The sequence below is a fragment of the Rhopalosiphum maidis genome, chromosome 1 (assembly GCF_003676215.2).
Source record: "Rhopalosiphum maidis isolate BTI-1 chromosome 1, ASM367621v3, whole genome shotgun sequence".
Taxonomy (NCBI): Eukaryota; Metazoa; Arthropoda; class Insecta; order Hemiptera; family Aphididae; genus Rhopalosiphum; species Rhopalosiphum maidis.
The window spans coordinates 67,503,936-67,526,815 of record NC_040877.1 but is presented as its reverse complement, the minus strand read 5'-3'; the positions used below and the strand labels follow the sequence as shown (position 1 = coordinate 67,526,815).

General features: G+C 24.8%; 2 protein-coding genes across 7 annotated transcripts in view; one reads left to right on the top strand and one right to left on the bottom strand.

Moving 5' to 3' along the window:
- The window catches only part of LOC113549501 (CREB-regulated transcription coactivator 1-like), a 29,870-nt gene extending 13,267 nt beyond the window's left edge, over positions 1 to 16,603 (bottom strand). For 3 of the 6 annotated variants that reach the window (XM_026950830.1, XM_026950832.1, XM_026950831.1), the window contains exon 1: positions 15,835 to 16,603. In XM_026950830.1, coding sequence (XP_026806631.1) covers positions 15,835 to 15,951 — 117 coding nt within the window. In that variant the 5' untranslated portion in view covers positions 15,952 to 16,603. The remainder of the gene's footprint in view (positions 1 to 15,834) is intronic. The other 3 variants (XM_026950833.1, XM_026950835.1, XM_026950836.1) reach the window with 1 other exon arrangement.
- A 237-nt stretch (positions 16,604 to 16,840) lies between these two features.
- LOC113560804 (nucleolar protein 6) lies at positions 16,841 to 22,529 on the top strand. The gene is made up of 17 exons (XM_026966890.1): positions 16,841 to 17,269; positions 17,976 to 18,158; positions 18,227 to 18,539; positions 18,614 to 18,774; positions 18,841 to 18,961; positions 19,024 to 19,193; positions 19,257 to 19,372; positions 19,440 to 19,728; positions 19,798 to 20,025; positions 20,450 to 20,735; positions 20,787 to 20,941; positions 21,022 to 21,185; positions 21,257 to 21,510; positions 21,580 to 21,800; positions 21,878 to 22,066; positions 22,149 to 22,250; positions 22,320 to 22,529. Exons 1-17 carry the CDS (start codon positions 16,973 to 16,975, stop codon positions 22,476 to 22,478), a joined length of 3,408 nt encoding a protein of 1,135 aa, XP_026822691.1. The 5' UTR covers positions 16,841 to 16,972; the 3' UTR covers positions 22,479 to 22,529.
- Positions 22,530 to 22,880: the final 351 nt, after the last annotated feature.

Below are 22,880 nucleotides of genomic sequence, written 5' to 3'. Positions count from 1 at the left end.
TTATTTGTGAAATATAGTCCATTATATATTATTATTGTGTGCGCATGACGATCGATAGCGTCGTAGTCAGTTTATTTTACAGAATCGTATTTTTTGTTAACTCATGTACCGCTATTGCTGCATCGTCGTGTGTCTAGTTTTTAGTCGTATCTTGCAATACAGACACTATATCTGTACTGAAATCCGTTTATTTTGGGTTTTCGGATGTTGAATAATATATAATAAAATTACAGATTTGATTATTGGGGCTTTACACTATTTTTCGTTTAAGCACTTGTAGGAAATAAATAATTAAATAATAGCTTTAAGTACCTTTTAACTGTTATCCATTAATTCAAATAATACAGTACATTAATGAATTGGCATATTTTGATGTTATTATTATATTCATTTATAAAAACCTCATTCATGACACAATTTCGAAAACGACACAGCTTTAATACAATATTATGAATTATGATTGATTGTTTTTTTTTTAAATTAAAAATTGAACCTCTAAGTAAAAACTGTAAATAATCATTGATTTATATTATATTATTCTCATTTTTTAAATTCATTAGTTTAGTGTTTACCTCTACACCATGAAATTGCACAATTCATACTTTAATAGGTATTTGAATTCATAATTATTAGTTATTTTAATACGATAATAACAGTTTTACCATTGTTTTATTATAATTTCCATAAATACTAAAATATTAAAAACTTGTTTGATAATATTCATTTTTAACAATTAGGTACTCGAATTTGTTGATATACCTAATTCTTGTATATTAATATTTGCGTAACGTAATATAAATGCTTAAGAATTTGATTATATTACGATGACTGCATAATGTATAATATAAATACAAATTTTTCGTCTCGAGTAGGTACCTAATAAAACACTAGCTTGTTTATTATTTCAATTTAATTTTATAGTTTTATCATTGAGTACGTGGCAAAAGCGATAATGGTAGCTATAGTGTGTCGCATGGCACTATATATTATTTAAACCATGCACCTACCTACTCAAATATTTCTATACAAAAAGTTGACACAAAGATCTAAATCTCCTATAAATACATTGTTGGACGAAAAATAGTTTTATAATAGATAGTGTTACACAGTAGGTTATCGATTAGTATGCTGCAGAGTGAACTGCCGATGTCCGCCGGATGGGACGTATATACACAGTACTGCAGCAAATTGCAAAATGTAATAAAAATGCTTGCAGCGGCCAATGGACACACATGTTCGCAACAAGTATAATACACGTCATTTAATAATAATTGATGAATAACGTTTAAACATAATCAATTGCATTCTATGGTAATTTGTATAATTAATTTACAAAGGTTTAGGCAATATAATTATCAATTATACTTGTTTGATAATACATATTAAGTATATTAAAATAATAAACTAAAATACTGCATTATACATAAAAAACTCGTATATGATCCAATAAAAAAATGAAAGCAAACATCACGTAAATAATAAAAATAATGTGGTTTTGTGTTATTAAAAATAGTCATTACATTGCGAAACAAAATTACTAGAATTTTATCATATATGTTATATATATTGACGGCAGTTACTTAATTATAAACACCAAAATAGTAATTATAAAATGCAATGATTATTATATATATGCATATTGAAATACAACTACAGACAAGAATCGGGCGTTTAGGTATTTATTAAAATGTAAAAGTATATGGAAATGAAAAAGGTATAACAGGTGCGAAAGAAAAGAATTCAGAGTCCCAGTTGTATAGTTGCAAGGCGAAGTTGTCAATGGCACGAAAGCCCAACTTAAAACATGAATGTAGGCCATGACGCAGGCTCAACAAAGTGATCCCGGCCGGTCCAGAAACGCGAAATATTGAATAGGCCTCCGTGAACCCACTACATGAATGAAATTGGAACATTTTATCAACGAAATTATTTCACGATACATCAATGGGCAAAATTGGATACCACAGTTCAAAACTAATTTGTTTATTGGTTATTAAATACTATAGTTGTTTTCAAATTTCAATTCAACATAATTTTAGTTTCATACAATAAAAATTATTGGTGTGAATTGTTTTGGTGTATTTATTTGATTACAATTAAAATATAAAAACAATTGATAACTTCAGAAAAGTATTTTCAAATAGTTGTATAAAATATTATATTTTATTTTCAAAGTTACGAATAGTTTGATTTAAGTTTAAACATGACATAATTAGGTTGAATATGCATAATATCACTAATATCACTACCGGTTAACTAGTAATTACACAAATACTATTTATAAACTAGAATACTAAAAATAAAAAAAAATATATATAACTATAAATTCTAAAAAGTAAAAGTTGGTACTTTTTACTATCGATAGTTATAGAAATAACGTTGATAATTAATGATATATAATAGTCTTATAATATATACATGTTATATTCATATACCCAAGACAAACGCGTTTACAAGGGATACATTTTCCGAGTATAGTGAGATTAGTGACTGGTTGTTTATACATTAACGGATATTTAATAAATCACTAGTTGGCGTTCCCAAAAATATCAATTGGAGAAGATAATGTACATGTAATATGTATTATAAATATTAAATACTGATTGTAGTTTAGTGTAATCAAACACACGAGGTTAATATATTATATTATTAGGCATATCCATAATATATATAATCAGTAACGAAATGAAATATTGACATATTGAAATATATAAGTTTTGGTAGCTCTCATACAGTTGAAAAGAAGGGTCGAGGGTGTTAGCAAATACGTCCCATATAGTTTTCAGGGTCAGGGGCAAATTAATGTGGGGGCCCCTTCAATCATAATAATACGATAATATATAATAAAATAATCACCGAGATTTGCAAAATGTTAGTAAATACGACCAACCAAGGTTATTCAAATGCATGATATTGGTGTTATAATAATGTTACTTTTAGTCTTCAGTATTAAAATAATAACATTGGTAGCAATATTAGCTGTGCTAACTAAACAATGAATAATTAGTAATCACGAAAATATTAAACATTCAACGAGGTAATTAACTAACAACTATGTATAAACAGTAATAGCCACTGCTCAATTCTGCTATACCACGTCGATACTAGTGATAAAAAATGTCTACGTAGAATTTTGGATAATTTTATCATAATTTTTTCGCACTTCGACACCACGATAATATTCAATATTCAATAATTTATAATTGTCAAAAACGTAGACTATATAATATAATAACTAAAAAGACAAAATAAAACTGTATTATTGATATTTCATAAAGAAAACCATTTCATCAATGATAGGGTTTAATATGTTGCGTTAAGCAATACTTATGTTTATCCAACTATCTAATTTGAATTTTGAAAAAAAATCTGATCCCTAGAAAATTTCCTAAAAAGGGGCACAAGGATAATTAACTAATTAATTACTGAAATAGTTCGGTGGCCCCGACTGAATGGAATGTTAGCAGTAAGGATGGGTTGACGAACTTATTAGTGTTTTATGGGATATCTACATGTAGAAGGGTGGTGTTTTTGAAATTATAATCTGGACGTCACTTTTACTATGTATAACAAAATAGGAAAATATTATTAATCCGACAATTGATAATATGTATATTATGTATACATTTGTAATAAGATAAACCACGTTGTATTTGAATCATAAATACCACAATACCTACTATGATAATTTTTTTTCAACTGTCTAAACTCTGTAACTGGCTTAACTTTACATATAAGTATATACCTACTTATCTAGTAACATTATCATTGTAAAATATCGTTGTATAAAAATGATTTTAAATATTGTCTTTAAAATGGTTTTAATTCAAATGTAAAATTTATCATTAGAAAATACGACGATAGATATATAATTGGTGAATTTTGATTATTATAATTTATTGTGCAGTAAGAAAATCTACCCAAAAAGTTCCGGTAAGAAAACTATTATATTTAAAAACAATAATTAATTATAATCAGTCTAGATAAGATATAATAAAAAATATACGTGCTACCCACGTTTTACTGACTATTTTAAATAAAACGCAAAGATTATCTTATCAGTTATCACACTTAGTTTCATATTCTACGTGATTAAAAATGTTTTTCGTTCAACGTTTTCGACATACCCGAAATTAATGAACAATAAGAAGTATCCACAACGTATTTTGTTATGCGTGAAACTTAGTACCTACGGATGAAACATTGTAACAAGACTTATGGAATTCTTTAAAGGATGAGACCTTATTATTTAGTCGTTTTAAAATTGTCTATTTGTTTAGTAACTATATGTATATATACATGGTGATGACTAAAGATGTCATGAACTCATGACGCATTTTCTAAGCCCATTTCTTACATTATATAGCATACAAAAAATATTAACATTGTATCTTTATTAAATAGAAATAATCAACTTTTTTTAAAAATATTTTCAACCTTAATTTAATTTACATATTAGCTAAAAAATTATATTTCTAATCCTATTTAAAATTACTATACTAAACAAATATATATTAATATATATATTTTTTTACAATATTTACCGTGAAATAAAGATAAGTACCATAAAATAATAAGTTAATTTCTTTCTTAAATAATATTTGTTTATAACATGACTTACATTAAGAATTGAAAATTCCATAAAAGTTATATTTTCCAGCTTTTTCTAAGGTTAATAATTTAATTATTAATGTAGTCTTATTTAGTTATTATACCATATAGGTATTATAAAATATGTAATAGAAAATATTTTTATTATTTTATTGATAAATTAGACATTTTATGTGGCAATTCTAGTTTCTAAACTTATTTAATACATATTTTATGTGTACTATAATGTTAGGTTAATAAATAATAATAATTGAAATAAAACTAGCCATAGGCCACTATAGGTCGGCAACATAAGTACTGTGAATCTAGATAAATAATAACTAATAAAGTTAAGTAAGTGTTTAATAATTATTTTAATAAATAATAAACAAAATATTATCTGCAAAATAAATTTTAAATAAATTATTAAAACAACGAGAATTACTTCCTTTATGGGCGGGCCACTCAAGATAAGATATTATTGAAATTGTAGTTTTAAAATATTGAAAAAACTATACATAGGTATAGTATGTAGTAGTGTCTTTTGAAGAAATAATTTAAGGAGATTTTTTCACTAAGGATTAGAAAAAAAATCAATAATTTCGTTGAATACTAACCTCCTTAAAATATAGATAAGAAAGGGATTTTATGAGAGGAATTGTTAAAACAAAACAATTTGATTCCTAAAACTTCATTATTAAGCAATAATACTATTCAAATATTTGTATCTATTGAAATTTTGTCATTTACAATAGGATTGAATAGAGTAACTGAAACTCTAAGTCTTCTAAAAAGTTGTTTAACGTAACGTAAAAATATAAACCATAAGAAAGGTTTTTAGGATTTCATAAAAATAACCTCCTACCAAAAAAAAAAAAAAAATTATTTTTAAAATTATTATGATTTGAAAATAATTTAAAAAAAAAGTTTTTTATATATTGGATTGTTTTCTATGCGAAAATATTTGTTTTCAAGGACGTAAAATTATAACCATACTATTTCCGTGTAGCGTATAGAAGTAGTTTTTAAAAAAGAAAAAAGTTATAGTAGAATAGATAATATAATATGTTTTACCTCACACATCTAAAATTATTACCCTTATATTTACAATCCCGCAAGATCTCATCGATATTAATAATGGTAAAAAAAATCATGTAGAAATTTCATTTTTTCTTATACAGTAACATAATATATTAGCACAAAAATTTTATAAAATAAAAACGCAACGCACGCTTTAAATATATAACTACAGTTCGAAAAATATTTTGCCCTAATTACAACTATTAATTAGGTATAGGTATAATATATTAAGTTTGATGATGTAATTTTTATTAAACGAATGACGAAAATACGATCTATTATATTTCATATTTAATGATATTTGATTTCATGTAATTTTGAAATATTGTGTATCTTTTAAAGTGTTACATTTTATTACTACTTTGGTTATTGTAACGATAACGGTTGCAAGCCCGATTTAAATCTGTGATTAAATACGATTTAAAACTATAGGAATGTTAAATTTTACTAGTTATTCTTGAGTAATTTTGTTTTTAAATGCATTGACAATTAAGTATATGATGCCAATATCAACAAAATATGAAGAATGACCTTCATGTTAAAGGAAAAATCGAATATTATAGAAAAATAATAAAATTATGTGTTTAAAATCTCAATTATATTAAAGATATAAATAAGAATAGTTACGATTAGATGATCTTTTACCTAGGAAAAAAAAGAACAATTTTAAAGTCAAAATAATTATATTTCATCAAAATATACAGGTAGTATAATTGTAATATTGCATCTTGCATACCATTTACTAATCATATTGATATTGAACTAGGTAAATGAAATTATTTCTGAATTTATACATACATTAAGAACCATTTCAAAAACAAAGAAAAAATAGTAATTTTTAGTTAATTGTATTGTTTAATATTAGCGAATTACGACCAATACAACCGGTTCGCAGAGAAAATCTCTCGATTGTGGCATATTTAATATAATAATATACAGTCTTGTTAATGTGTAATAGTACTTAGCTGAACACCTATGATTTTCGTTTTTCACCTTGGATTAGGGCCTTGAAAATTAATGATATCCGGTTATTCAGGACTAGGTATAAGATAATCATACACCGTTGTACAGTGAATAGATGAAGTTTAGTACTTCTTCAGAAGTATCTTTAACGTAATAACATATATGTTAAATGTTAATATATTATAAGTCTAAAATTGTAGAATTATTTATAAAAATATAATATTCTTTCACATACAACAACTTGTAATGTAGTTGCTTAGCTAAATTAATTATACTAATATACGTGCTTATTAGCTACTTTACAATAGATTTATTTTAGTTTACAGCTAGGTTACTTGTTGACATAATAAAGTAATTATTATAGAATAATAATAAGTAACAACTTAAGTGTTTATTGATGTAAAACATGGTTATTAGTTATTACCTATTAATAGTTTTCATATTTTTATCCCTTATATTATCATTTATATATTAAATATATATATAAACTTTTATTTGTATCTCAAGTGAAATTATTACCATTTTTTAAAGTTTATATTAGATATAATATGAAACAATTAACCAACAGAATTGTTATCATAAAATCAATCTTAAATTAAAAATAACATGCTAAGCATCCATTTTATTGAAATTCTTTATTCATAACATAATTACTAACATATTATTTAGGATTAAAATTATTAGTTGAGATGTTGAATTATCATACATTTGTTATACATTTATAATATAGATTGGTCACTATATTACATTTGTAGTACAATATTATTTTATACAGAAAATGCGTGTATTTTAAATGTGCATGTAGGCAGATATCGGAAAATATTTTGATTAATAATACAATTTATTTTTGCATTCTTTGATTTTTTTGAAATTTACTAAAAGTAGAACATATTAAAAACATATATAAATTAGTATGAAAAATTCATTGAAATAATTTTCATATGTTATTTGATATTGTAATCTAGAATAATTCCTGTGAAATTCTAGAATTTAAGAGTTGTACATATACAACAAATGTCTATGGTTAGCTATTGATTTTATAATATTATGTTTTTTTTTCTATTTCTGAAAATATTGAAGCGACAAAATAGTTGTATGCAGGATTTTCCGTAATAAATTATTATCAAATTTGAAAAAAATTGAATACAGATTATTCTCTGAATATTTAATTTGTAACATCGTTTTAAATAATCAATTTTTATTATAAATCTTTTTTCTAACTAGATGGTTATCGCATTAACATTTCAATTAAGTAATATATCACATCACTATCCTGTGCTGAGATGAGCGGAAAGAGACAAGTTTCTATAACAGGTAATCATTTATTCTAGACCCCGCTGCAGAAACTGAGTATTTCCCTCGCTATTTACGACTAGGTATATAACTAAGTGCACTATTTATAAATTAATAATTTATGTAAATTATGATTGATATATTTTTCATAGTCGGGTAAATTTACTACATAATACCTACATGTTTACTTTTTCTTATACACTATGCACAGCATTTGGGCACCTTATACATCATATTTGGTATCTTAACTCGATTTATAGTTAAATCCATAACATACATTAAGTTGTATCTACAATTTTAGAATTGTAATAAAATTAAAAACTAAACGTTTTTTAAGCTTATACTTAGTAGGAACATTGGCAATTTTAGCACAAAGTTAGGTTCATCTATAGGGTCACTTAAAATTTATGAACCAAAATAAACTATTTATTTTTGAATGGTTATGACTTATGATTGATTAATGTATTTTTTTTTTTAAATATTAAATAGTATCTTAATATCTATATAATTTTTGGATAAAAAATTTATAATATTGGAAAATTCAAAATTTTTCAAAATAATGTCATTTATAACTACGAAGGTAGACGGTAGTACAGTACATTAATACAATTTTGAATTTTTAACTTCGTAGTCTAAATTCATACGGGAAAACATAGTACCTTTAATTATTAATGGTTTTTAGAACATTTTAATAAACGTCAATCAAAATTATTTTAACATGAAAATCAAATTTATAATTGGATAGAACTGTAGATTATTTGATTAAAAATATTAATTCGAAATTGATGAAAAAAATATTTATTGGTACATCAAGTAATATGTATATATGACGTCATTGTCCCACCAATAGTGTCGAGGTTGCAGAAGGTATTTATGTACCTATATATATTAGTTAAAACAGATCAATTGTAACACTATTATGTATATTTATTCAAGTGCAATAATGTGTATAAAATGCATTAGTTATGGATTTTTGTGAATAAGGACAAAAGTAAAATATTTTTTTTTCTTTTTGAAAATATTATTGCTATATTTCAATACTTGTAAAATAACTTATCTACTGTCTTCATGACTTAAGCCATAGGTACACTTGAAAACTAATTAAAACAAACAGTACCAAAATTAATTTAATCAAAAATGTATAATAAAACACATAGCGTTAACAAAAACAAAACGGAATTTAAATATTATCAATTGTGATGAAATTGTTTGATCTTTGACCGTATTTAGAAGGAATCGGCCAAATACATACATCGGGGACTAAACATAGTATAAATAGTATAATAGGTACGCAAGTTAAATAAAATACTCGATAAGCATTACTTAACATTAATATACTGCTCCAATAATTGAATAGAACATTTGGATTTTTGATGCCTACAATACTGAGGCTGAAATAGTGAATACAAATAACTAAATATCTAAAATGTTTTTTTATACCTAAAATTGTATCAGCTTGTTAAAAATTTTAGTAAAAAATGTTATCTTTACATTTTTAATAAATAGACTTATTAAGACTATAACGAGAATACTTATTTTAATGAATAATCAAGTACTTTTTATTTTAGTTATCAAATAAGGATTATTCTCGCGCTCTGTATAATATACCTACTGCACATTCGACACGTTTATGTGTACCTATTAGTTTATTATCATTGATCAGCTTGATCCAAAACGTCATTCAATAATCTTGTTGAATAACATATACGCACATTACGAAAAAAATTACCTGCTAAATACTCACAGAAGCAATAACTAAAAAACAAATGTTTTTATTAGCTCATTAACTAGCATGTTGCTAACGATAATAATAACAATGTTTTTATTTATTATCATGTTCTGTAAAAGGAACTATAGAAATCGTATAAAATAATTTCTCTATAGCACGTACAATTTACTAATGTATTAGCCTTGAGAAAACACGAAAATCGTTTAGAATTAACTGAACCTGATCCATTTGTCATAGAATCATATTCTATTAGAACATAGGTACCTATTATATTTAACTATTATACTGCATATATCGCATATAATATATAAATTAACTTATTTAAATACAGCTAAAATACAAAATTAATTGTATTGACACTACAATTAAAATATGATAAAAGCGGTGAATATAATATCACTATATTATGCAGGATTTTTATAATTGAAACCGGGTTTACTTTACACCGTGTCCTGTCTATGTTTTATAGGTAAACAAAATTCGGTAATACGTTACCTAAAAAAATATAAATTTTATTTATTTTTTACATGACACGGAAATAGAAACCTGACTTATGAAAAGCTAAACAAATCATGATATTAATGGAGTCATTTTAAGACACTAAGATAAATATACTTATTTTCCAATGATGTGCTTAGTGTATAAAATGCCCTTAAAAATAAAAAATTTCAATACTCATCTTTAAGAAAGGTAGAAAATAGGATATAGTTGGAACTTTGAAGAAACATTTATAAGTATTTTTTTATTAAAGCAAATTATTAGCTTATTATAGCTTTATTATTAAGCATTCTATGATACCGATAATCTACAAAAATTAGCTCTATTTTTGTGTAATTAATACATAGTTGAAATTGTCAACTTTTTTTTTGATTTATGTATGAAATTTTTGTGAGTGAGTAAAAAGATTGGAAATTTAATACAAGGTTTTTTATAAGTTGTTCTTACAATAATTTAAAAACAGTTATAATTTTCTTTTTTATAAGCGTTTAAAGTTCAAATTTTGATCAAATTAGATAATTGAACGTATAATAACTAGTTATTTAAAATTTTTTTTTTGTTATTTGTTGTCATTCAAAATGGAAACTTTATACTAGTTTTTCAGTATGCAACGATTTATCATTGAAATTTGATTTAATACACCCATTACACTGACCTACTCAATGACAAGTTATACTCAACATCTGCTATATAGAGAAGTCTCATCCTTGGTATTTTATTAGATGTATTGATTGTATATTTAAAAAAAAAAAAATCATGGAGTATAACATTTACACATAATTTGTATGAATTAATCAAATATAATTATAATTAATTATTAACTTTGGAAAATTTTGCATCAAGTTAAGTTGTATGTAAATACCATTAAAAAAAACAACAACAACGTTTATACATTTTTGCTTGTTAGACAAATCGGTCAAGTATTAATTTTTAATACAGAATTTTATAAGTAGATAAACTTCAATGTTCAACTTATACTGGACATTGGTTTTTAAAATAACAAATTATATAAATTAATATGTATTACCTAATCTAAGTTATTATAGGTACTCATATTTTTGATTAAAATGTTGTGTTTGTTATTTATTAGTATAATGATTGAAACACATTACCATCATCAATACACAAATAAAACATAAATTTATATTTTATAGATAGTATAATGTATATATTTCAAGAATATAATAAACCTTATTGGTTTGGTAATTTATAAAATTAGTGTTAACTCAGCATTTATTATTAGTTGGTTTTATTTTTGTATTACAGGTATTATGCAAAAATATAATATGAACAAAACTTATCAAGTATGGTATACTGCATATTTATAATTTTTTTTATTAAAATATAGTTAAAACACCAATTGTCTAAAAAATGTTATAATCTATAACAGTTTCATAAACTATGATGTGTAGCTAGTTAAATAATAAACCTATCTATGCTAAAACTAATGTAATAGGTACTTAGGTTATTTACCTGTAAAAATAAAAAACAATAATAATTGTGAATTAAAAAAAAATGTTAAAAACACGAGTCTTGGTTTTATTTATAGCACTAAAAAATTTAAATCAATGATTATAGTTATCTCATTCGACTATAAATTATAACGTGGTTAGATTTGCATATACGAGTAGATTATGGATAGTTTTTATTAGTAAATTCTTTAATTGTAAGTTTGTGTCATTTATCACAGACTAATATTAGACTATCTAAATAAATTTGCAGATACACCATTAGTAATGAGTTCCTAACCCTTAGAATTATTTAAAAAACTATTTTAAGAGACGCTTTTTTTTTTATATATAATTATATAAACATTTTTGGAATTATAGTATTTTCTAAATTAAATACAATAAAATTGTCATCATTTGCTATTATTGTATACTGTTTTGCAGTCAATTTTACAGTTTTTTGTTATATCTATTTCAAAAAGTAATTTTCATTTAAGGTTTGTACAACACTAAATATAATATATAAAAACAAAAATATTAACAAATTTTTTATGCAATAACAAAACGCCAATATCATATATAGCTTGTTTTAATGTAACATTTAAGTTTTTAAATTAATATTTTAAAGTAATTTTACAGAATCGTTGATTATAATATTAAATAGGTAGGTATGTAAGTTAATGTATGTAACAGATTCCTAACTATATAATTATTTTATTCAAACAGCAGTTATTTATTTTTATTTTACATTTGTACTGTTTTAATGTTTACCTTGACAGTCAATATACTGGCAACTATACTATGTTACATTCATTTGACATGCAAAATTTTATGACATAGCAGGTAAGTAACTACTTCAGTTTTTAAATAACAGAAGCATACAATACTTTTATTAGATAAATATAATTCCTAAAATTTACTTTTACGTTTATACATATTATAATTCCTAATATTATGTTATACCTATTATCTACTTGGGTAATTGGATAATATAGCAAGTAAATCATTAACAAGTAGAAATCACTTGGGAATATATTGGATTGTTAAAGTGGAACTTGTTAACTAAAAAATGTATATAATCCAAAGCATAAGTCATGTATGACGTGAGAGATTTTATTTAATGATTCAAATACAGTTCATTCATTTTACAATTGATTTGAAATTCTACGATTCTTAAATTAAATAATACATGACAAATATTTACTACAATTCTTCAACCAGTATTAAATAGGTATCTTCAAGGTAGAATAAATATATAAATAAAAAATAATGTAAATTAACTATATTTCAATAAATATTTATATTTATATATATACTTTTTAAACTTTTATAATCATATAGTATTTCATATTGTTTAATACCCAATTGAAATTTTTCAATTATCCCAATTCTTATTAAATATATTTATTTTTGATTTAAAGTATAAATTTACAGTTTTAATATTACCTAATTTAAATAGGAAGATACCTACATATTAATAATTTTTTATATTAAATTAAGTACATACTTTTTTATTTATTACAAATAAAACGATTCAAAGTTTAAACTGAAGGAGTTGAATAGTGTCATCTAAAAATAGATAACAAACATTTATTCCTCACTATTCATTTAGTATGAATTATAAATTTCTAAAGTTATAAACTTTATTATTATACATTAATTTGCAAACAGATTCTAGTAAAAATTATGCATACAACAATCTTGGGACAATTTTAAACGGAAAATGAAAGTAGATACTGTTTTTATAAATAAAGAAAAATTAATAATTTGTCATTGAAGACTTATAATTAATTATCGATATTCATATAAATCAGGTAAACATTGAAATTAATTAGCCAATATACATGTTTGCTACTTATTTTTGTTACCTATAAAATATATAAGATAAATACTACTTCATTAATATACTTAGCCATTGCTATGACCAAAAATGATCCAGCTTAAACAATGATAAAAGTAAACCATTTTTGTTGTCATATAAAATTATACTTTTCACAGGACACCAACCTAAATCTTTAAATTTTATGAATAATGCATGTTTTTCATAGTTAAGCAATGCACATTAAATTCTAAGCCATAGACAGAAAAGTAACATGCATCATTTTGTCTTCAAAAATGTCAGATACAGTTTATATTTTTTTGATTTGTAGGACTATTTATTGTTGTACCTACTCATTACAAATCAGTTTCGTACAAAATTAAACAACAATTAAACAGCGATTAAATGACAAAAAGCTTAGTCCACCGACCACTTAGAACTACAAAACTACCACACACGTGCAAAACTGTTACCAACTTTAATTAGAGGCACTAACAAAACAAACCTTATGTTAATATTTATAATAATATGAAAAATATTTTTATTATATTCTATATTGTGTTGAATTTAAGTAAAGCAAATTTAACTTTAAGCAAAAAATTTATACCTTGTATAAAATATAAACATAAGAAGAGGTATTCTAATATTTTATATACCTAATACTTTTGATTCAAATTGTTTAGATATTTTTAAATACATAATATAAGTAGGTATACAAGGTATAACAGATAGAACTGACTTTTGGAATAAATTTTGTTCTAATTAATATTTTCAATTTTTTTTTTTTATTTATTATTAATTTTTTGTTGTTTATTTTTTAGTACTGAAAATAAAAAAATTAAAATTTGATTTAAAATGTTTGGATAAATTCAAAACAGCCAATTTGTGAATCTGATTATAAGAACAGTTTTGATGATTAAAAAGATTTATCTAAGTCAAGTAGTTTATTTTTTTTTTAAATATGATTTTTGAGAATTTACTGACATGAGTATATTTCTTAAATTATTTACTCATCATATAATATTAACAATTTTTGTCATACTTTAAGTAGCATTTTTTTTTCATAGGTACTGATGATTTTCTTGATGAGTTACTTACTTCCAACTGAAACTTAGTAGCTTAAATAAGTAAATAAAAATGTTTTCCTTGAACTAGTGTGACTATGACACACCTTTACTTTTTACTTTTTATCACATTATAAATTTGTCAATATTTATTTTTCAATATACCTATCTGAAAATATGTATACTTAAATATTAAATAAATGATATTTAAAAAATTTAAAAATTGTATTTTCATAATATTAAAAAACCTATAATAAGTGTACATATACAGAAGATATTTCTAATTCCTATTTCATATTGATTTTTAAGAAAAAATCCACTTAAATAAGTTGAAAATAATTTTTCATTAAACATAATTTGTACATAAAACTAATTATTCAAATAATAAAATGAATAATCATTTAAAACAGGAATGAACAAGTTATAATAACTTAAAATAAATGACAGATAAAAATTATTTACACGTTTGTTTACAAACTTACAAACCTACATTACATAATATTTATTCATATTATAGATTACATAATTATAGCTTTAATGGTAGACCAATTTATTGTCAACTTGTTAAGAGACAAGGAATATAGAATCAAGTATAGTTTATATATTACCTAATAATAATAATAATAAGTATAAACATTATTACTGTTGTTATAAGAAAACCTACATTTAAGTATAAATTCTTGTATAAATTATTCCATTGATTATAACTTATAAACATTTAGGTAGGTACATAATAAACATAAATATTTTATACTTTCAGTTACCTTTTCATTTGTTTATCTATATTGTATGAAAGTTTACAACAATATTTGTAAATAATAAATGAATAAAGATATAAGATAAAAACATAATTCTTTAATAGGATTCAAATACAACATTTTAAATAGATACTAATTAAACAGAACAAACTAAAGCTTCATAAGCAATGAATAGACTATTAAAAAATGTATGTAATATATGATAGATTATAAATAATTAATTTTTAACAAAATAGTAAATTAATAAACCAACACATTTGAATAGACTAAATAAATTTAGACAATTTTAATTATTATTAATTTTTGGTTAAGTTACCTAATAGGTTTTGAATAATAATTAAAATATCTTGGGTTCCAAATGTAATAAAACAGTGGAAAATGAATAATTTGAACTTTGGAGTCAAACAATGATGGTAATTATTTATTTTTATTTTTTCAGGTGAAATTTATGAACTTGTAGTTAGTTGGATGGTTCCTGTAAAGTATAGGTATAAATGTGAACATGCTTAGATTCACATTTCGTTGGTGAATTCGAGGGATAAGTAAAAAACAAACATCAGTTGTGGTATATACTAACATCATGCCATCATACCTTAACATTAGTGGCGTCAGAAACTTCACGCATAATTTTCTCGAAAGCAGCCGTTTCTTCTGCTTGTTTTTGATTGTGCAAAGCAATCTTTTCGCTAAACTTTCTTGGGTTCGCCATTGTCCACAACGATGTGGCGTTTGATCGTTTACCGGGGAGGGGGGGTCAACAATCGTTCAGGCCGTCAAAAACGGCACTTTACTCGTTCGAGGACGAAAAGCAGCAGCGCGGTAGCTGTTACACGTTCGCCGGTACATCAACAAAATTTCAATAAAACGCGGGCATTACATTTACATGACGTGATGCGCAATTGATATAATATAATAGACATTTTCTAATCACTGCGGGCTCACGCGGGAAATCGCTACTTAAGAGGAACAGTGAAAAAATATTCTTTAATATAAACCACGCGAATTGATTTATTATTATAATAATATACTACGTATCGCGTAACATTCGTGACATTATATCGTCACGAAAACCAAAAGCCCAGACGAAATATCGGAACCATTGGCACGCACTTGCAACGACAGCAGCACAGTTAACATGTCGAACGATCATAAAAAAAAACCAATAAAACGACGGAGGCGAACTGTCGATTAATGATATATTGTATAATTGCACTTAACGTCGTTGACAATGAAACAACAACAAACACGATAAAATAATAATAAATTTGGAATAAAAATGTTCGGCGACGGAGACGGAGGAAAACGATCGCGCACGATAACGACGTCTACCTGTTGGCGAATACGGGCGCTTATTGAAAAAAAATAATAATAATAATTCTCCGAATTCAACGCGATTTCGGGAGATGGTGATTGTGATTTGTGATAACGACGAAATGGTGGGGTTGTATCTTGGCAGAAAATCGTTGCCAAAGAGGTTTACACTAACTGCGCACTATCGTTGCCGGAACATTGCCTGCCCTGTGCACTGCCATCGACTGTTATCGTTTTATAAACATTTTTTATTTTATTTATTTACGTTTGTTATCTAGAACTACGGTTATCAACGAAACTACTGCGGAAGACTCGATTAAACACGTGCACGTGCACTAACTGTTAAACGTCTCAAACAGATCGTCTACATAATACTTTACAATATTGTTCTATGATACAAAGTTGTTGACTTTTTCACTATGACTTTGGACATGGTTCCAATGATGGATCCGACTACCGGCGATGAATGTGGCAAGAAGCGTAAAAAGAAACAAAACCTTGACGGTGGAAAAAGGATTAAACCACCCACGGCAGAAGAGTTGAATAAGCTCCGGGAAACTGAAAACCTTTTTTTGTCAAATATGTTTCGCTTGCAAATTGACGAAATGTTAAAAGAAGTGAAACCAAAACAAACTACTTTAGACAAAATCCAAGAATGGTTTGATAAGTTTAGCATAGCTGTGTTACAAGATATGGACACTACAGATTATAAAAAAGTACATTTTCTGTATAGCTATTACCTATTAAAATGTGTACTAAACTATTATATTCCACTAACTATTGACATACTGAGTTATACTTATCACTAGTCAAAGCACTTATTAAGTTTTTTCAGTAGGTACCTTTGACTAAAGAGGTATCCAAATTTTATTGCATGTTTAAATATAGTTTAAAAATCTACAATTAATTTTTTTTCCTTACCATCATTATACTAATTTTATTGTTTTGATGCTGAGCTGACTGAATGTTACTATTTACATTTTTAAAAATTCCAATTAATCATAGTATAATAATATATTTATTATAATCTAATTCATCTCTACCAAAGTATCCAATGCTTGTATTGAAATAAAATAAAATTAGTTTTCTAATATTCAATGTAAAATGTATTCATTGAAAAAAAATTAGAAAATAAACTAATATTTTGTTTAATTTTAATTTATAATTTAGATACTTGGTATTTTAAATTGAAAAAAAATCACTCTATTTTTTTTAGTGTAATATTCAAATTCTTATTTTTAAAATTTCGATATTATTTACACATTTTTTTATGAAGAACTTATAGTAAGTTTAGTTCAAAAATTATCTATCTAACTATAATTTGGAAGACCGATATGTTAAGAAAATAAATTGTGAAAATTCTTTAAATTTCTCTGTAGTTAATTTTAATCTTAAATAATATTTAGTTATGTTTCTTTTCAGGAATTATTGTCAAATATGAATGTATCTGAAATAAGTACACCATTTCATCTAAACCCTCAAAATAATACAGACGGAACTTTTCGTTTTACTAAGCCGTGTTCTGTAAAAATTGTAGGTTCCCATTCTTTAGGAACATCCATAATGCCATTAATTAAAGTTGATATTTCAATTGTAATGGGAAAAGTAAGTATAACTAACTTTATATTTTAAAAGGAAATTATTAATTGTTTTAATGTTAATGATTTATTTAGACATTTTTCCATAAAAAAGACTACGCTGATGAAAAATATTTACGCAAAAAGGCTTTTTATTTGCACTGCCTTGCCAAAGAATTAATGAAAATACCATTTTTGATTGATAATGATGATGTACAGTTTTCTTTTGGAAGTCATTCATATTATTTACCTTCACTTATTGTAAAACCAATTGGTACATTGGGTAAAAAATGCTGTTTTTGTTTACGAGTTGTTCCCGAAAAAGATATTTACAGTTTACATAAATTTTCTCCAAATACTAACAATATTAATTGTCAATGGTATTTTAATACAGGTGTAGAGAATTATGGTAATTTGAATATATATATTTTTTATTTTAAAAGATCAATAGTTATAAATATAGTTTAAATATTTGTATTATAGATTCAAAAAAATATTCAACACCCTATTACAATTCACTAGTTTTGCAAGATTTGGTAATGGATATAAACGACATTTTGCTAAAAGAAATAATTGAAATCAATCAAAATGTTCAAGACGCTCTGATTTTATTAAAAATTTGGATTGCTCAAAAAAACCTTGGAGTGAGTGTTTTTGTTTATACATATTGTTAATAATTTAAATATTTAATTATATTATTTCACTTTTAGGGGGTTGGAAATGTCACTAACTATATATTGTCAATGTATGTAGTTTATTTGTTTAAAAAGCATAAAATAAACAAATTTATGAGTAGCTATCAAATAATAAGGAATGTTTGGCTAAATTTTGGTATGTTACCTTTTTTAAATAACTTTAACAATATAATTTAAAATGTATTACTATTTTTTTAGGACAATCTAATTGGCATACTGATGGTATTACTTTAGCGGATAATGAAAGCAAAAAAGATGTAAAATTACCTTTAATGTCTGATTTCCATTCTACATTTCAAGTTGTATTTGTTGATTCTTCGGGATACTTGAATTTGTGTGCCAATGTTTTTAAATCTAACTACATTCATGTAAGTTAAATTTTAAAATTATATTTATTTTTAATAATTAATATTATTTAAATATTTTTACAGATTAAAAATGAATGTAATTTTGCTGTTGAAATGTTAGATAACTCGGACATGAATTCATTCCCATGTCTGTTTTTAACTAAAGCTTCATTTCTCCAACAATTTGATCATCTTGTCAGGTAGTTATACACCCTTATAGATGTTTTTTAATATATATTCAATAATTATAATTATACTTTATTTTAGTTTCAATGACATAAAGGTAATAAAGGATATAGTTAGTCAACACAGTGATACAAAATTGAAATTGGATTTGAGGGAAGATTTAGCCTTGCAATTCCAGAAAATTATAGAACCATTATTACTTTCCAGTCTTGGTGATCGTATAACTGAAATGTGTTTTAATGTTTTTCAAGACTCTGTTGTTATTGGAAAAACTCAAGAACCGTTTAGTAATTTTTTAATTGGTTTAAAGTTAAATTTTCAAAAAGCAAATTCAGTAGTTGAACGTGGTCCAATTGCAAATTTGCCTGAGGTAATAATTTGTAAAGTACTAAAATTTGCATTAATTCAAATATTATTTATTGTATGTAATGAATTGTAGGCTAAAGAGTTTCGCTCATTTTGGGGCGAAAAATCTCAATTAAGACGTTTTAAAGATGGAGATGTTTGTGAAGCAGTTGTATGGGCTGATAGTAAAGCAGCTATAAGTAAAAAGCGTTGTATAATTAGAGATATTGTGAATTATGTATTTTTACATAAATTATCAATATCTTCAGAACAATTTATTTATATTGCCGATCAAGCAGAATCAGTTTTAGAGAATCCATTTGTGAGTATACATTATCATATTATCAACATTTATATATAACTCTTCTAATTTCATACTGCAAAAATCGCATTATTTCTATTAATTGGACCTTATGTTAGTATTGGTAGAAATTAGAGGGGGTTTAATGCTTGTTGATATTTTAAACAAAAATATTTTTTGCTTACTTATTATAACATTAAAATTATTATTTAAATTAAGTCCATGCATTATACATTTTACTGCCAAATTTTGGTTAGTATTTATGTTTAATTATTTAGTATACTTTATATAAGAACAAAATGTACATAAAGTAAAACTGTAACTTGTTACTGTTTAAATTCTCTAAGTATTGATTTGATCTATAAATAATTGTTTTATTTTTTTTCATATATAATATAATATACTTTTAAGATTAATTATAATTTTTTTTTTTTTTTAATTTTAGATAGTACCAATTGGATTTGATTATGGTACTGGAGAAGCAGCAAGTTTGTGTTGTATTGATAATTTTAATGATGTAGGAAAATTAATTCGTCAACTTGAAGGATTACCTTTAACTGTGAGTTCAGTACAAGGAATATCACCTGTATTGAGATATGCTGATGTTATACCACCATTATCTAGAACTCATGTCGACAATAAAAAACAAAGGAAGACTAAAGGAAATTGTATATTAGCACCGACAGATGAGGAAATGAAAATAGCTCCTGGATTTGTCGAACCAATTGAAGGTGTGTACATCTGCACTAATTATAACTCTTTTTAAACTATTTTAAATTTAGGTATATTACAATTTGCATCCAGTGGAAAATGGCCCAATGAACTAAACGCTGTAAGAAGAATGATTACAGCTTTTTACATAAATCTAGCTGCAAGGTTACATAAGGATTGTAATTTAACTTGTCAGCCATTTGTTAATCATATAGATATCATGAAAGTATGTTCCAAAACTAATTTTAATTCATATTGTTCATATTGATTAATGATTATAATTGATAATTTATGTTTTACTTCTAGAATGGTTTTGTTTTCCGTTTTCGTATTTATTATCCTGGCGAAGTATCACTTATTAAAAAAGAAGTAATGCCAGATGGTATGATCCGATATAGAGATACTGAAGAATCCTTGAATTTAGAGAGATCAATGGTGCAATTGCCTACGTTAACAAGCTCATTGCATGGGTATTTATAATTTACCTTTGTTTAATTTTTTAATTATTTTTTATAAAGTAATTTAAATTATTTGTTTTTAGCCTTAGTGTTCAATATCCATCGTATGGACCAACTTGTTGTTTAGCTAAACGATGGCTGAGAAGTCAGTTAATTGATAATTTTCATTTCCCAGATATGTGTATTGAATTGTTAGTGGCTAGCTATTTCTTACAGCCCGAGCCATTTAAAGTAACCTGTCAACCAACTATTGGTTTGCTGCACTTTTTACGTAAATTAGCAACAACTGATTGGTTTAGAGAATTTATTGTTATCAATTTCAACAATGATATTCCAAGTAATAAATTACTTTATATTAACACAATTTTAACATTATAGTAATTAATAATCCATTTTATTAATCTAGAAGATCATATTTCATCATTGGAATGTTCTATTGCTAGCCAACAAAAAAATTCTTCTAGACCTGCAATGTTACTAGTTACACCTTATGACTTAGATGGTACTTCATGGACAAAAGAAGGTCCTTCATTTACAATACTTGCTCGTCTTATGCATTTGTCTAGAAAGGCTTTAGATATAGCTGAAGAAAGTTTATTAAAGAATGGCACTGTAGAAAATTTAAAAGTAACTATTAATTAGATAAATTACAAAAATAAAATAAATATTTAATTGCTATTTAATCTTTGTTTTATATTGAATAGCAAATATTTAGACCTTCGTTAGATAAATATGATATAATAATAAAGCTAAGGAACATAATGAATCCTCTTAGACATATGGCAGTTGATGCCAAAATGGCGAAAATTTACTCATTAGAACCACCCGAAGATAAAGAAAAAATACCAATTGTCGGGTTAAATCCAATTCAAGAGTTACTAAATGTCCTAAGGGTATGTGTATACTGTTATTATAAAATTTTATCAATGTTTTTATTAAATAATAAATACCAAAAATATGGTTAATTAATTTTAGGAAAGTTACTCAGAGTATGCATTATTTTTCCACGATACATATGGAGGCAATGTGATAGGAGTTGTTTTTAAACCTAATGTATTTAATAAAATTGAATTCAAGGTAAATGCTGAAATATTTTTTTATTCATGAAAATTTTTTCATATTAAAATAATTATTTTTAATTTGTAGGTAACTAATGTCAATGGTCAAAGATTACACAAGTCTTCAAGTAGCATAAAACATGTTGAATTTAATTTAGAAGCTTTCATTGAGGATATAGATGTACATGGTGGATTTATTGTAAAAGAAGTTGAAAAATGTAACAAATCACTGTTTTGTAATAATTAATACTTATCTAAACTAATCAGTTGATTTAAACAATAAAATGATTGACATACATTGTTTGTATTGATTATTTATTATACAAACCATTAAAGATTGTCGTACTTATAATTGTTATAAAATGTAGTCTGAAGTTTGGTTGATCGTTGTGATCTATTTGTATGCGTCTCGCAAATAAACATCATACATGAAATGACGTATAATTAGTTTTTTTAGGAAAAAAAGTGTCCATAGGTGGCTGTAGCGTATAAGTAAAAATACTATGTTTACTTTTTTAATAATTGTATGTGATTTTATTGATTTAAACATACCTAAATATGGGTGCCAAGATTCAGAGTCGAAAACTTACTTTTTCGACCCGAAAATTCTCATAACATAGTTCTTTTTACGCAGTCAGTTATATTAAAT

Coding starts and splice junctions, on each gene's coding strand:
- LOC113560804 (XM_026966890.1), top strand. CDS start 16,973: ATGACTTTGGACATGGTTCCAATGATGGATCCGACTACCGGCGATGAA. Junction 17,270..17,975: donor ACACTACAGATTATAAAAAA/GTACATTTTCTG, acceptor GTTTCTTTTCAG/GAATTATTGTCAAATATGAA. Junction 19,729..19,797: donor CAATTGCAAATTTGCCTGAG/GTAATAATTTGT, acceptor AATGAATTGTAG/GCTAAAGAGTTTCGCTCATT.